The sequence below is a fragment of the Carcharhinus amblyrhynchos genome, chromosome 24, assembly GCF_965287045.1.
Source record: "Carcharhinus amblyrhynchos chromosome 24, sCarAmb.v2.hapA, whole genome shotgun sequence".
NCBI lineage: Eukaryota > Metazoa > Chordata > Chondrichthyes > Carcharhiniformes > Carcharhinidae > Carcharhinus > Carcharhinus amblyrhynchos.
Genome location: NC_137347.1, coordinates 36,307,818 through 36,321,067, shown reverse-complemented (window position 1 = coordinate 36,321,067; position 13,250 = coordinate 36,307,818). Strand labels below are relative to the sequence as shown.

General features: G+C 39.2%; 1 protein-coding gene across 1 annotated transcript in view; it reads left to right on the top strand.

Annotated features, from left to right (window-relative positions):
* The window catches only part of rlf (RLF zinc finger), a 68,930-nt gene that overhangs the window by 40,404 nt on the left and 15,276 nt on the right, over positions 1-13,250 (top strand). Inside the window, exons 2-4 of the mRNA XM_080211520.1 lie at positions 2,565-2,719; positions 3,344-3,425; positions 5,458-5,593. Of these exons, the coding sequence (XP_080067646.1) occupies positions 2,565-2,719; positions 3,344-3,425; positions 5,458-5,593 (373 nt within the window). The remainder of the gene's footprint in view (positions 1-2,564; positions 2,720-3,343; positions 3,426-5,457; positions 5,594-13,250) is intronic.

The following is a 13,250-nucleotide window of genomic DNA, read 5'->3' as shown; positions in this document are numbered from 1 at the left end:
ACCCCTAGATCTCTTGATATAAATTGATGTTCTCTGCCAATGGGAATAGTTTTTCCCTATCTACTCCATCCAGGCCCCTCGTGATTTTGAAAACCTCTGTCAAACCTTCATAAGTCCCATTTCTCCAATCCATTGGAGAAATGATGCTTCTATGCCAGCATATGATTTTCTGTTAGCATTTCCATCAAAAATTTGAATGTCTGTACTTTAAATTGAAATGCTTATGTAACTTGCTCTCAGTAACTGTGCTTCAATGTAATAAGGTTCCTATAATTAAACTGCAAATAAGTACGAGATGTTCCTATTTTCTGCTGAATACATTACGCTTCCTGTTGAATACACTACACTTCAAAAGTTGCATTCCGCATTGAGGTGTGCACCTCAGATGGTGTTGTGATTTTAAAACTAAAATATCTTTCCACATTTGCATTACTAAGAATGTGCATGCCTTGTTTGCATTTTAGATAACTTGAGTTCATTTTTTAAAAAAGCCTTAATTTGGAAAGGAAATCACTGAACATAAATAATGTCTCAAGATTGCAGTCCACTCTTTTGAAAGTATGTATGACTATGTGGCCTTGAACCACACTTTAAACGTTGCTTGCTATGCACGGAAGCACTATAATGCAGCAAGGAAATGCTGTGCCACAAATGAGTACTGAGTTCAGACTCTAATGACATAAGGAAAGTGAGTCAGTTCTGGTGTTTTCCTCTGATAAACTGAAAATAAAACAGCCTTGATGAGCATCAGTTGTATTCATTCCTTACTGCTAATCTTGCTGTCTGCTGAAAGTTAAGTAAATATTTATGTGCGTATTGGCAGCCTTACTGATAGCAAACCAGTACAAAAGTGTTTTCTTCATTTACTGTGGGAGTCTATACATGTAGCTGTTTCATGTTGTTATTTGTAAGCATGTTCTCCCCATGTTGGCGTGGGTTTCCTCTACAGTCTGAAAGATGTGCTGGCTAGGCGCATTGATCTGAAAAGGTGCTAGAGTGTGGCGACTGGGAGAATTTCACAGTAACTTCATTGCAGTGTTAATGTAAGCCTGCTTGTGACACTAATAATAAACTTTAAACCTTCATTTCATGCCTTGTTACCTCTTGACTGACGGTTCCAACATATTCCTGGTTGACGTCCCACATTCTGTTTTCCATAAACTTGTGTTTCTCCGAAGCCAAGCCTGTCTGAACTTGTCCCTTTGCTCGCTAACCTGCTTTGGCTCCCAGTCTAGCAGTGATTGGATTTAAAATTTTCATGCTTGTTTTTAAATTCCTGCATAGCCTTGCACTTCCCTACCTCTCTAAGCCCCATCCTCAAAGCTAAGATGTGTTCTTAGTCAGTGTACATCCCCAGTTGTAATCACCCAGCCATTAACCTGCTTTCAGTTGTTTGGGCCCCAAGCCCTGGAGTTTTCTCTACTTTCCTCCTTTAAAACATTCCTTAAAACATCTGATTTGATACCTCCTTATGGGTCAATATGTATTTTGTTTTATAGTGCTCCTGTGAAGTGCCTTTGATGTTTAATTACTTTGAATATACAAGTATGGGTTGTCTCATGAAACATTTTGGGGTATGAAAATTGCAAGACTGACTTGTGCTTACGTTTCAGTTTAAAGTATAACTTTGGAGCAAATGATGACAAGCCAGTGTCAGTGCAGAACTTGATTTCAGACGTTGCTTTTGGTCTGTGTGCCAGCAGCTATCGAACCTTATTTCTCTGAAATACCCAGGGTGTTTTTTTTCTTTCAATTTGTTTCTGAAAATCGGAAAAATTATTTGTAGTTGACTTGAAACTGTCAAGTTGATTTCTTGCATTGCTGGTGATGGTATGATACTACTTTGTATCGTGACCCAAGTGCATTGAACCGAATCTGCACCTTGAACAGGCAGCAGAAGCAAATGTTCAGGCTTTGCAACCACAAAATGAGTGAGCCTTCACTCATTCGTTATGTTGCTAGATATGTGGTTGTCAACAGTGCCGAAACTGTGAATTGATGGTAAGCAATCCTAAGGTTAAAAACAATTTTTAGTTGCATTTGTTTTAATTTTGGGATTTTCGGAGCATATAGGTGATAGAAATGCATTTTCGTTGGTAGAATTGAGAACTATTTTGTAAACCTAATATGACTAGGATGGAACTTTAATACAATGTGAATTGGCAGCTTGTCCAGTTAGAAGCCGCTTTCTGTTGTGGAAGAAAAAGAATCGGACCTCGAGCGTACAATCTGGGGAAAATAGGGTGAAATAATATTTGGAAACTAAATGGACATTGGAACTCTGAACCACTACCATCTTGCTTAACTTAATCCCTTGTGCTGCTGCTTTGTTCCAGTTATGATTGTGCATCAGTTCTTGCCAAAGCTGCTTTGATTCTGGCCAATGGAAGGTGTTCAAACATGTTGGCTGACTAGGGATTTTTTAACTTGGTGTGTAGATTAAAAGCAGAGTTTTTAAAATGTTTCCATGTGTGTTTGTAGATTGCTGAAGTACTGTATCATCTGGGAAGCTAGTTTGACAATTGGGGCACTGTAATGACCAGTTACTTTTTTTTTTGCCATAGATCTTGGTACAATATGGTGAGAAATGCAAAGCTTCTGAAGAGCTCCTGCCCTTGTTGGAGGTCTATCGGATTTCTATCCAGAGCTACACAAGCGCAAGGCCTTACCTGACCACGGAGTGTGCTCATATTAATTTTGTACTCAATCGATTATCAGTGTAAGTGTTTCTGTATTTTAGTGTTTTTCTATGAAAATGGAGCTGCTGATAGCTTGTGTATTGTAATAATTGTACTAGGATAGTTTACCCTTTACCATCTTGACTCTAGCTAATTTTGTGGTTGATAATTAATTTTGATCTCTTGAGGAAAGATTTGTGCAGTGCTCTTTGTATCATTAATAACATTACTAAATGGATATCAGGTGATACATTGGTTTATGCATCCAAACATATAGTTGGAGAAAGAATAACTGCCTGTATTAATAAGTGAAATATGTAAAACTACCAAAATACCTAGGTAAGGTCTGTGATATTTTGAAAATACAAAACAGCAATGCTGTTCGATGGTTCCAGTGCTTGTCCATGCATTCCCTCAATCAATTTTTGGCCAGGTTTGCTGGTGCAATACCTTGTGGTACCTGATACTCTATGGCAGAGTAAATTACACTTGAAAACTTCTTAATCATACTGGCAGCAAAATAAATATGCTTTATTTCCAGATGGGGTACATAGATTTTTTTTTGTTTTCTTGCCAGAGATGTTAATACCTTCAGTTGAAGAATTCTTGAACCTTGAATTCTTGAATATCTCATTCATGTTTCTTAACCCTGTTTAACATTTTAGGAGTTGTTTTGAACTACTATTGTCACTATCTGAAAAAGAGGTCCCACAAGAAGTATGGCAGCAGCTGCAACAGACATTGCAGGTGAGTGATCAGTTGGAAGTGGCAGGGTTTTTGTTAAATCTTATGTTTAAGCTCTAAGTAAGGCTCTAATTTTCGTGAAATCAATAATTGGAGTTTTCATCTATCTGTTTGTGTATTGATGCTCATTATGCTTAATACCTTCCAAAGCTTATTAATTGAAGTGACCATTTGAACTAAAATCATAAAAGCGAAATGGAAAAACATGGGAAATGCCCAGCAAGTCAGGCAGCATCTGTGGGGAGATGTCCCCAGTTCAATGATTTTTTTTCTGAAGAGCCATATTGGACTTAATAATTTTGTTTCTGTCTGCACTAAATAAACCACCTTTAGAGCTTTGGTGTAGGTATTTACTTGTGGCAAATGTAGCAACATTCCACACACCACAATGAGCTGTATTAACCAGTTTATAGTAGCTTGCTTGTATCGGTTGAAGGAAAATTTTGGGGCAGGACATCTTGCTTTTTGAGTAAGACCCATGGATAGGATCTTCATTCTCCAGAACAGGCAGATAGGACCTTTGTCTAGCTACTGATCTAAAGGATGGCAATTCCAATGATTGTAGCACTATTATCAGGCCTGTTCTGTGCCAGCTTAGTTCACATACTCAGTCCAAAAGAAGGTGTGAATGCGCAAGCTTCTGGCTTTTGCATCAAGTGCCACACTTGAGGCTTGCGCAAATATTAATGCGTAGCTTTTTCTTAAAAGGCTTACTTGTGAACTGATGAATTTTGCCCCATGTGAAATGGTTGAGTTGCTTTTTGACTTCTCTGTTGAGCACTTTGCATGCAGGCTAAAAACGGTACAATTGGGGGTTGAAGTAAGGAAATGTTTTTCCTGTCTCCTGCTTTCATCTGTTATCTCTGCATTTAGGAGCTGTTATGCATAATTTAGCTAAATGACGTGGAACAATTTCCCCAAACTGTGATTTTAACCAAGGTAGTCGTTGGAGAACTGCAGTTCGATTTGGTGCAGGGATCCCACTCCTGATTGCACCCAGAAACTGCTGCTGGAAATAAATGCAAACATGAGATGACCTGGCTCATTTGTGACGCTTCCTAATGTCAAATGTGTTACTTAAAGTCACATGCCAATAATGGGTGACAAAGCAGAGGGAAATCAATACCTATGGAACTTTATGCTCGCATCTGCAGGAGAAAGAGGAAAAATTGCTGACATAAACTGGCAGCAAGTGAGAAAATATTTCCCCAGAAATATTTTGTAGTACAAAATATCATGGCTAAACCGACTGACATTTTATATGACATGCTTCTATTGATTACGAAATTGCGCACATTTTTTTTAAGATTGAATGGTGATTATTCTCGAAGCTTTTACTCAGCCGAGTGTTTTTCAGCATGTCCTAGATCATCTCCTTTACGGAATAAAACTTGGGCGTAGTAAATGGAAAAAATTGCTTCCACTGAAGGATATTTTTGGCATATCAATAAGTTGTTCCGGGTCATGCGTACTGTTCATGGAGTCAAAAAAAAACCCCTTGTAGAGTGAAATATCTGCAAGCATAGGAAACTGTCGATGGATTAATGAGCCACTCTTTACACATTACTATGCATTTGATTACAAAGCTGCTCAGTCTGGCAGTTCCTGTGTTTACTATGAAGCACGCATTATAAAATAGGCCCTGTGATTTACATCACAATAGATTTATTTAATGAAGCTCATTTTATTTCATTCAGTTGTAGCACAGCACATATAAAGTTGTAACAGTTTCATGCTTTGAGTGTGAAAAATGGCATGAAAGTTCAGTACGGTTTAGCAATAAGCAGTGATGTCACTGCAAAATTGCTGTTGGTTTCAAACCTAATCAAGTTGTTGAAAATAAATGATCTAAAACGTGATGTGAATTCCAAAAACAGAATAAACGTCTGTTGTTACAATTGACTCGTGCAGTCTAGTTTTAATTCACTTTTGAATAAGTTTGCTGGTGACCTTGCTGACAGAATAAAGCCGAGCAACACGCACCTATTCAGTATCTTGTATCTGTACCCTTAAATTATCATTGTCTTTTTGACAGGATTCTCACAATGTATTGCTGGAATTTGGGCATAATGAACTGCAGGCACTTGTTGCTATTGCTAGCGAGGGTGGGGCTTGGAAAAATCCAGTCCTTCAGTGCATACTTTCCAAGCAGCCAACAGAAACAGAAGAAGGTAAGCAATGATTTAGCTTCACAATGATTTTCTTTACAGACTATCCTCCTGCAAATAATTCATGTTGTATACATGTTTAAATTGTATGATCAGTAAAGGGTAAGAAGTGACATGTGGGAGTGGTTTGTAGGTCCCAAACAATAACCACACTAAGAGGGCATACAGGAATAAGCAGTAGAGGCTTGTGAGAAAGCGATGATCACAGTGGCTTTAAATCTACATATAAATTGGACAAATCAGATTGGCAACGGTCACGTGGATAATTAATTCATAATTTCTGGCCGAGGTTGCCCCAAAAACAGAAAATCCCACCTGAGATAAGCGGACCATTGCATGGTCCACCCCCTGCCCACTCTGATTCCTTTGGTGGGCGGATGGAAAAAATCCCCCCATAGTGTTTTTGGGGCAGTCTCTTAGAACAGTGAGATTAATTTATGACTTCATGAAGGCACCCTGAGGTGGCAATGATGACAATATGATTGGTTTTCACATCCAGTTTGAAAGTGGGGGGAATGAATCAAAGACTAGTGCTTTAAACAAGGTATGAAGACAGAGCTGGCTAAAATGAACTGGGAAATTAGGTTAATAGCTAAGTCAGTAGTGATACACTGACAGCCATTTAAGGTGATATTTCAGAATATGCAAAATTAGCATTCTGGTGAGAGAGCCTTTAAGGGAAGGACACTCAACGTGGCAAACTGAAGAAGTTAAAGATAATGTCATATTGAAAGAAAAAGCATACAATTCCAAAAAGATGAGTGGCAAGTTACAAGATTGGACAAAATATAAAGAATAGAAAATGACAAAGATTTAATCAGGAGGGAGCAAGCTAGCTATAAACAGATATTAAGAGTTTCTGTAGATATTTGAAAGGAAAAAAGTAGGTGAAGTGAGCAGTGGTCCTCTAGAGAGTGAGAATGTGGAATTAATGGAAAGTAATGGTGGATGAACTGAACAGAGATTTTACATCTTCATTGTTGAGGATATAAGTAACATCCAGCAATAATTGTGAATCAGAAGGTGAAAGGGAGGAAGGAACATAAAACGATTATAATCTCTTGGGAAAGGGTACTGAAAATTATTAGAACTAAAATTTGACGAGTCCTCGGGTCCTTGTATAAAAGCAAATTACTGCTGATGCTGGAATCTGAAACCAAAAGAGAAAACTCTGGAAAATCTCAGCAGGTTTGGCAGCATCTGTAAGGAGAGAAAAGGGCTGATGTTTTGAGTCCAGATGATCCTTTGTCAAAGCGGACCCCTTGTAAAAGTCCTCAGATCCTGATGGACTTCATCCTTGAGTTTAAAAGAGAGGCTGCTGAGATGGAAGCATGTATTGGTTTTAATTTTCCAAAATTCCCTAGATTCTGGACAGGTCCCATCAGATTGGAAAATAGTGATTCTGATTCCTGAATTCAAGAAAAGGAGACTGAGTGGGGAATACAAGCCAGTTATCTTGACATCTGCCATAGGGAAATTGCTGGAATCTATTCTTCAGGATATTATGGCAGGGCAGTTGGAAAATCTCAGTACAATTGCTAAGAGTCACCGTGATTTTGTGAAACAGAAATCATGTTTGACGAAAATTTATTGGAATTCTTTTGAGGATGTAACAAGCAACGTGGATAATGGGGTGTGCTGTACTCTGATTTCCAGAAGGCAGTTGACAAGGTGCCACATCAGTTGTTGTTATTAACAGCTTGTGGCGTGGAGGGTAACATATTAGCATGGATGGGATAGTTAACAGGAATTGACATAAACAGGTCATTTTTAGGATGGCAAGTTGAGTCAAGTGCCACAGTTTGGGCCTTAACTATTTGCAGTACACCTAACATCACCCCTTATCTGATGTCTCAAAATCCCAAAGGATCCAAAAGCCAGTTCCCTGGAAACTCCAGTGGCCATCAGGCATTGCTATCCATCACATCTGGCTTATGGCATGCTGATCCCCTACCCTTGAGGATTAACATTTGAGATTGGCCTGGTCTGTTCCTCATCCCTTCCTTTCTCCTGCCTGGTTGAGTCCAGCTTGGTGGAGAAATCAGTTCAGCCCTAAGTTATCCTAATCCCCCTACCCTCCCAGCGCAGGATCCAAAATCCAGGGACAAAAAACAGTACACATCCGGTCCCAAGCTTCCTGGTATGTGTATATCAAGGGACAGAATATATGGTTAAATGTTCTGATGAGACAAAGGGAAGCAAATTATGAGGAGGACATAAGCAGTGTGCAAAAGGATGTGGGCTAAGTGAGTGGGCAAAAAAGTGGACATGAAGTGGAAAATGTGAATTTTCACAGGAAAAATAGAATATTTAATTGGGGATTATAACACTGTACCAAGGGATCTGGGTGTTCTAGTACATGAATCAGGAAAGGTTAGTATGCTAGTACAAGTGATTAGGAAGGCGAATAGGATGTTATCTTTTACTGCAATGGGAATGGAGCATAAAAGTGAGGATGTTTTGCTTCATTTTCGCTGGGCATTGGTAAAACCACATGTAGTGTACTATATACAGTTTTGGTCCCTTAAGAAAGGATATAAATGCATTAGAAGCAGTTCAGAGAAAATTCACTTGACTGACACCTGGAATTGGGCAGGAGGGGTGTGGAAATGTGTGGCTGGTTTATCCCATGAGGAAAGGTTGGAGATGGTGGGCCTATATCCATTGGCATTTAGATTGAGAGGTCATGTCAGCATGAGATTCTGAAAGAACTTCACCAGCTGCATGCTGAGATGAATGTTTCCCCTTCTGGGTGAGACTAGAACTAGCAGACAATTTAAAAATGTGTCTCCCATTTAAGATGGAGATCAGAAACAATGGTTTCTCTGACAGTTGAGAATCTTTGGAGTCTTCTCCAGAGAGCAATGGAGGTAGTGTCATTGAACACATTTGTAAGGCAGTCGTGAACAAATTCTTGACTAACAAGGGAGTCAAAGCTATTTGGAGTAGGCTGAAGGAGATGTCAAGGCCATATTCAGATCAACCATGACCGTATTAAACGGTGGAGCAAACTCCAGGGGCTGAATGGCCTACTCCTGATCCTAATTAGTATGTGTGCATATTCATATATATTCAGCTAATAGTTACTGTACACACTTTGATATGAAATGCATCCATATTGTGATAATTTATTCTTTGTACTGGACAGTATTCAGTAAAGAGAATTTGGCTTCAAAGGTAACATTGATCACCTAGCCTATGCTTACCATGTTCTGCATCATCACTGTCAAAAGAACTGCAACTGTGGGACAAGGTTGTGTTTTTGTTTTGTGATCAGACACAAGCATGCGCCATTGGAAGATATCAGCAAATTTTGCTACCTCCAATCTACAGTGAAATGCAGCTAGCAACCTAACAGGCATGAGGGAAAAAAACTCATTTGGCCCTCAGCATATTTCTGCATGACACATATCAACAGTATGAAGCTGCCAAGAACAGAGGCTCAATAGCTTTGATTTCTTGTGTCAATGATGTGTCCTTTCACATTGAAAGATAAAGCCACCAATGAATTAGCCCTTTCTAGGGTAAACATGCCAAGAATGCTAGTACCAATAAAGTGCAAAAGGCTTCACTGGCCTGGTTATGTGCACTGAATGGAAAATGGCCTCAATCCCATTAGTATGCAATAAGGGGAGGTAATCCATGTTAGGAGACCCAACAGGCACTTAAAGTCTGAGTCAGGGATGCTATCGAAAGAAACTTGAAAGCCCATGATGTCAATCATGACAAATGGGAAAACTCTAGCTGACAACGGATGCAAATGGTGACACCGATTGTGTGCAGGAGTTTGCCACTACAGTGTCCAAAGCAAACGTTGCCCAGCAAACAAGTGCCAGCAGAGATCAACCTGCACCACCAACAAGAGGCAACTTCATGGGTGGTATTTGTGTCAGACTTTGCCTTTCCAAAATTAGCAGTTCAACCTCAAAAGATATGCAGTAGATGAGCTCATCTAACCACACCAGAGTTCAGAGGCTGCAATCCCATCATCTTGCCCACCTCTAATTGAGAATGTATATGAAAGCCTAATTGATACTTATGGAAAGTTAGAATGGAGGTTTAATTACCCAGCCTGCGATTTCGAATCTGATCTGCGGATTTGGTAGCTTCTATGCAATAACATTAATGATTTTGCAGCCTGAATTCAGCTAAATGGTTTCATTCAAGACCTGGAACATGAAGCAGAGTGGCTTTCATTTTTGTACACAATTGTATGGATAAACAACTGGAAAAGGGATTAGAGCTTCAGTTATACAAAATAAATAAATTATAGCAATTATGAGTACATAATACAATAGGACCAAGTTGACTACAAAAAGCAAAGTAGATTTGAGAAAAGAAATGCAAGGTGCAAAGAGAGTATGAGCAGATTAATGGCTAACTCGAAAAGGAGCCCGAAAATATCTCGAGCACCAATTGATTTGGGAATCAAAAATATGTGACAAAAGGCATAGCTGAGCTGTTAAAGAGCACTTTGCACCTGCTTTCACAAAGGAGAATGCTGCCAAAGTGACAGTAAAGGAGGAAGCAGTTTAACAACATTGGATAGGAGTAAAATAGCCAAAAAGGAGATACTAAAATAGTTGGCAGGGCTCCAAGTAGAAAGGTCACCCTGTCTGCTTGAGATGCATCCTAGGTTACTGCAGGAAGAGTGTGTGGAAGTTGCGGAGGCTTCCTCATAAACAAAAAGATAGAAGATAAATCCAGCCTTGTGGGTGGGTTTTGAAGGGCACGTAGTAGAGAAATGCTGGGATAAAGGGCTTCACTTAATGTGTACTGACTGCAGAAGCTGGTGGTAGTCTTTTGAAGTAAAGCAGTTAGGAGACTTGATAATGGTACTTAAAATCTTGAATTAAGAGTAAATGAGCAAGTGCTTCCGGTTATAGAATGGTTGACAAGCAGAAGGCACAGACGTGTGCAAATTTCTTTCATGTCACCTCTGGTTCTTTTGCCAGTGATCTGGAATGTATTGTTGAAAGGATGGTGACATTCTTTTTCTTATTATTAAAAAGAACTTGATAATGACTAAAAGTAGTTGTTTGGTAATACAGAATTTGAGTATTACTGAAAAGGGGACTTTTTTGTCTTGCAAGGGAACCATCAAATTTACACCATGAAAAATGTGCTTATTGGTTGGCAAGTGGGCACTGGCAGAGCCATTGCTGTGGAGAATGCATCAGTTGACAATGATTGATTGACAGTTAACTGCCAATTAGTTACATTTGAAATTTAAACCAGCCAGCTTGACTTTAGTCAGGGTATTGTCCTGATGAATGAATGAACAAATGGCTGTCACTTATTTTGTTGGCTGAAACAGGTGCAGTGTGTGTACGTGTTCTACCTGTCTGCAGAGAACATGGCCCTATGTATTATGTCATTTCCAGTATGTGCAAATGTGCCACTCTGAGCCTGGCTGACCATCTTAAATTGATCTGTCAGCACACAATAATATAGCAAATGTTGTCCATTCATGGAACTACATCTAATGTTCGACATTGTTTTGAGCTTAAGTACAGATTGGCTGGGTATTGTACCTTTTTGCAAACAGAGGAAGGGGCATACTAGTTACAATCTGCCAGTCTTTGAGACCTACAGCTTCCACACCAAGCATCACACTGGCACTGAAGTTCATGTACCACATTACTGTGTGATAAGCAGAATGTCTTTTGGCTTCACAGCAGCATCTATTAATGGCCAATACCACTTGTGTTGCTACTGCATAGTAACAGTGTGAAACAGCTTGTTTTAATTGCTCACATTTTGGAGCTACCTTTGCTATCCAGAGTAATCTGAAGTAGACTGGGCACTTTTCAGGGCTGAAAGTGGTGGCCTTAGCCCCATTCCAGAGTTTGGATGAAATAATGAGCAGTCATCTGATCAGGGTAGCCATTATCCTGCAGAATCCCTTTAATGCATGCCCTACTTCATCATCAAGCTTGCATGGTGAGCAAATGGCTTGTTTATAAGGTGTGGCTGATCTTAATACATGAAACTGTATGAATATATGTATATTGACCAGTGCAGGTAAACTTGCATTAGACTCTAAGACTGTCTTCTGGTACAGTATCAATTTGTTTCTCTATGTTGAAAATTGCCTTGATGGGTACAAGATGAAAAGACTTGACAAAATAGCGCTTTTTCCAGCAGTACTAAAGTCTAGAAGGGAAAAAAAATTAAAGTTTGGGCAACAACAGAGAAGTGGGATCAAATGGATATCTGTCCCGAAGAGCCCGTGCGCTCTGATTCAGTCTGATTTTGCAGCCATGGGATAGAATGATACAGCCTACTTACATACGAGTTAACTTGCTTATTTTCCAAAATGTAGACAAGCTTTACTCCTATGCTGCTTTTATTTTCCCATTTCTAACTTATTTCCCATTTGAAAATTTGGGTGTGTTTGCAGATAGGCAGCTTAATGTAGCAGAATTCCTTTTGCTCTCTTTCAAACATTGACAGTTGCTGATTGATTGCATGGATGCTAGGTACTACCCAACAAGAGTCATTGAATAGCAAGCACTGGGCTGATTTTCTGTCTTTCCCTTTGGTCTTGTCTCCCCCCACCCACCCACCCACCCACTCAAATTACACAGCTTGGAGGGCATCTAGTCCAATTGCAGCACACCAACTTGCTGCTTTGCTCAGGTTAACTCAGAATTGAACCTACTGCATTATGATATGCAATACTGTTGTATACTGACTAAAAGAACCGAGTTACTGAGGAAACTGCTGAATGTATTGTCTTTGTAAGCAATTGTGCCAGATTTGTAAACCTGCAGGATATGAGGGAAGATGCATTTGCCTTGTATTGTAGACTAGAAGATTTAATTACCACAACTATACCTGAACACCCCAATCATTCTTCATTGTGTTTATTTGAATATGTCCTTCCAGCGGTCTTATACTATCAAATTGTGGATCATGGGATTTTTTTCTCCTTCAGAATCCCATTGGCTTCCTGGCAAGAATATTTAACCAATGGGAACAGTTTTGTTCAAAGCTAGACTCCTGCTGCTGCTGCCTCCTGGAGGAATACTGAGATTCCAGCTATCGTGTAATATAAAAGACCATAGATCTCCTCTTCAACTTTTTTTGTTTGTAGTATTTTTTTCCAATATGAAACAAAGATTTTTAAAAGACTTACTAATTTTATATGAAAAATATTACCATTTAAATATATTTGGTTCTTTTTGCATAAAAGGAACCGTTTTCTAGTACAGTTTAAATACTTTGTATAACCATTATAATGAATAACTAGTTTATAGGAACATTTTTTATTTCTGGGAGGATAGTGAAATAAAGTTATAGGTTGATTAGATTTTGTTTGGCCTTTTATATTGTGCTTGAATATCTAACTTACTGGAATGCTTTGTTAACTGGAATGGTTTGCTTTCCTTGAACAATTTCCTTCAGAAGCATTGGGACTATTATCAATCATCTCAGTTCCTCAGGGTAGTGTCATCTTCAGCTTCTTTAGCAGTGACCTTCCTTCCATCATAAAGTCAGAAATGGGGATTGACTTGCACTGAAGTGGTCTATGTCCAAATCCAGCAAGATCTGGACAATATCCATGCGTGGGCTGATAATTGCGTCGAAACATTTGTACCACAAGTGCCAGGCCCCAAGAAAGAATCCAACCATTGCCCCTTGATACTCAATGCAT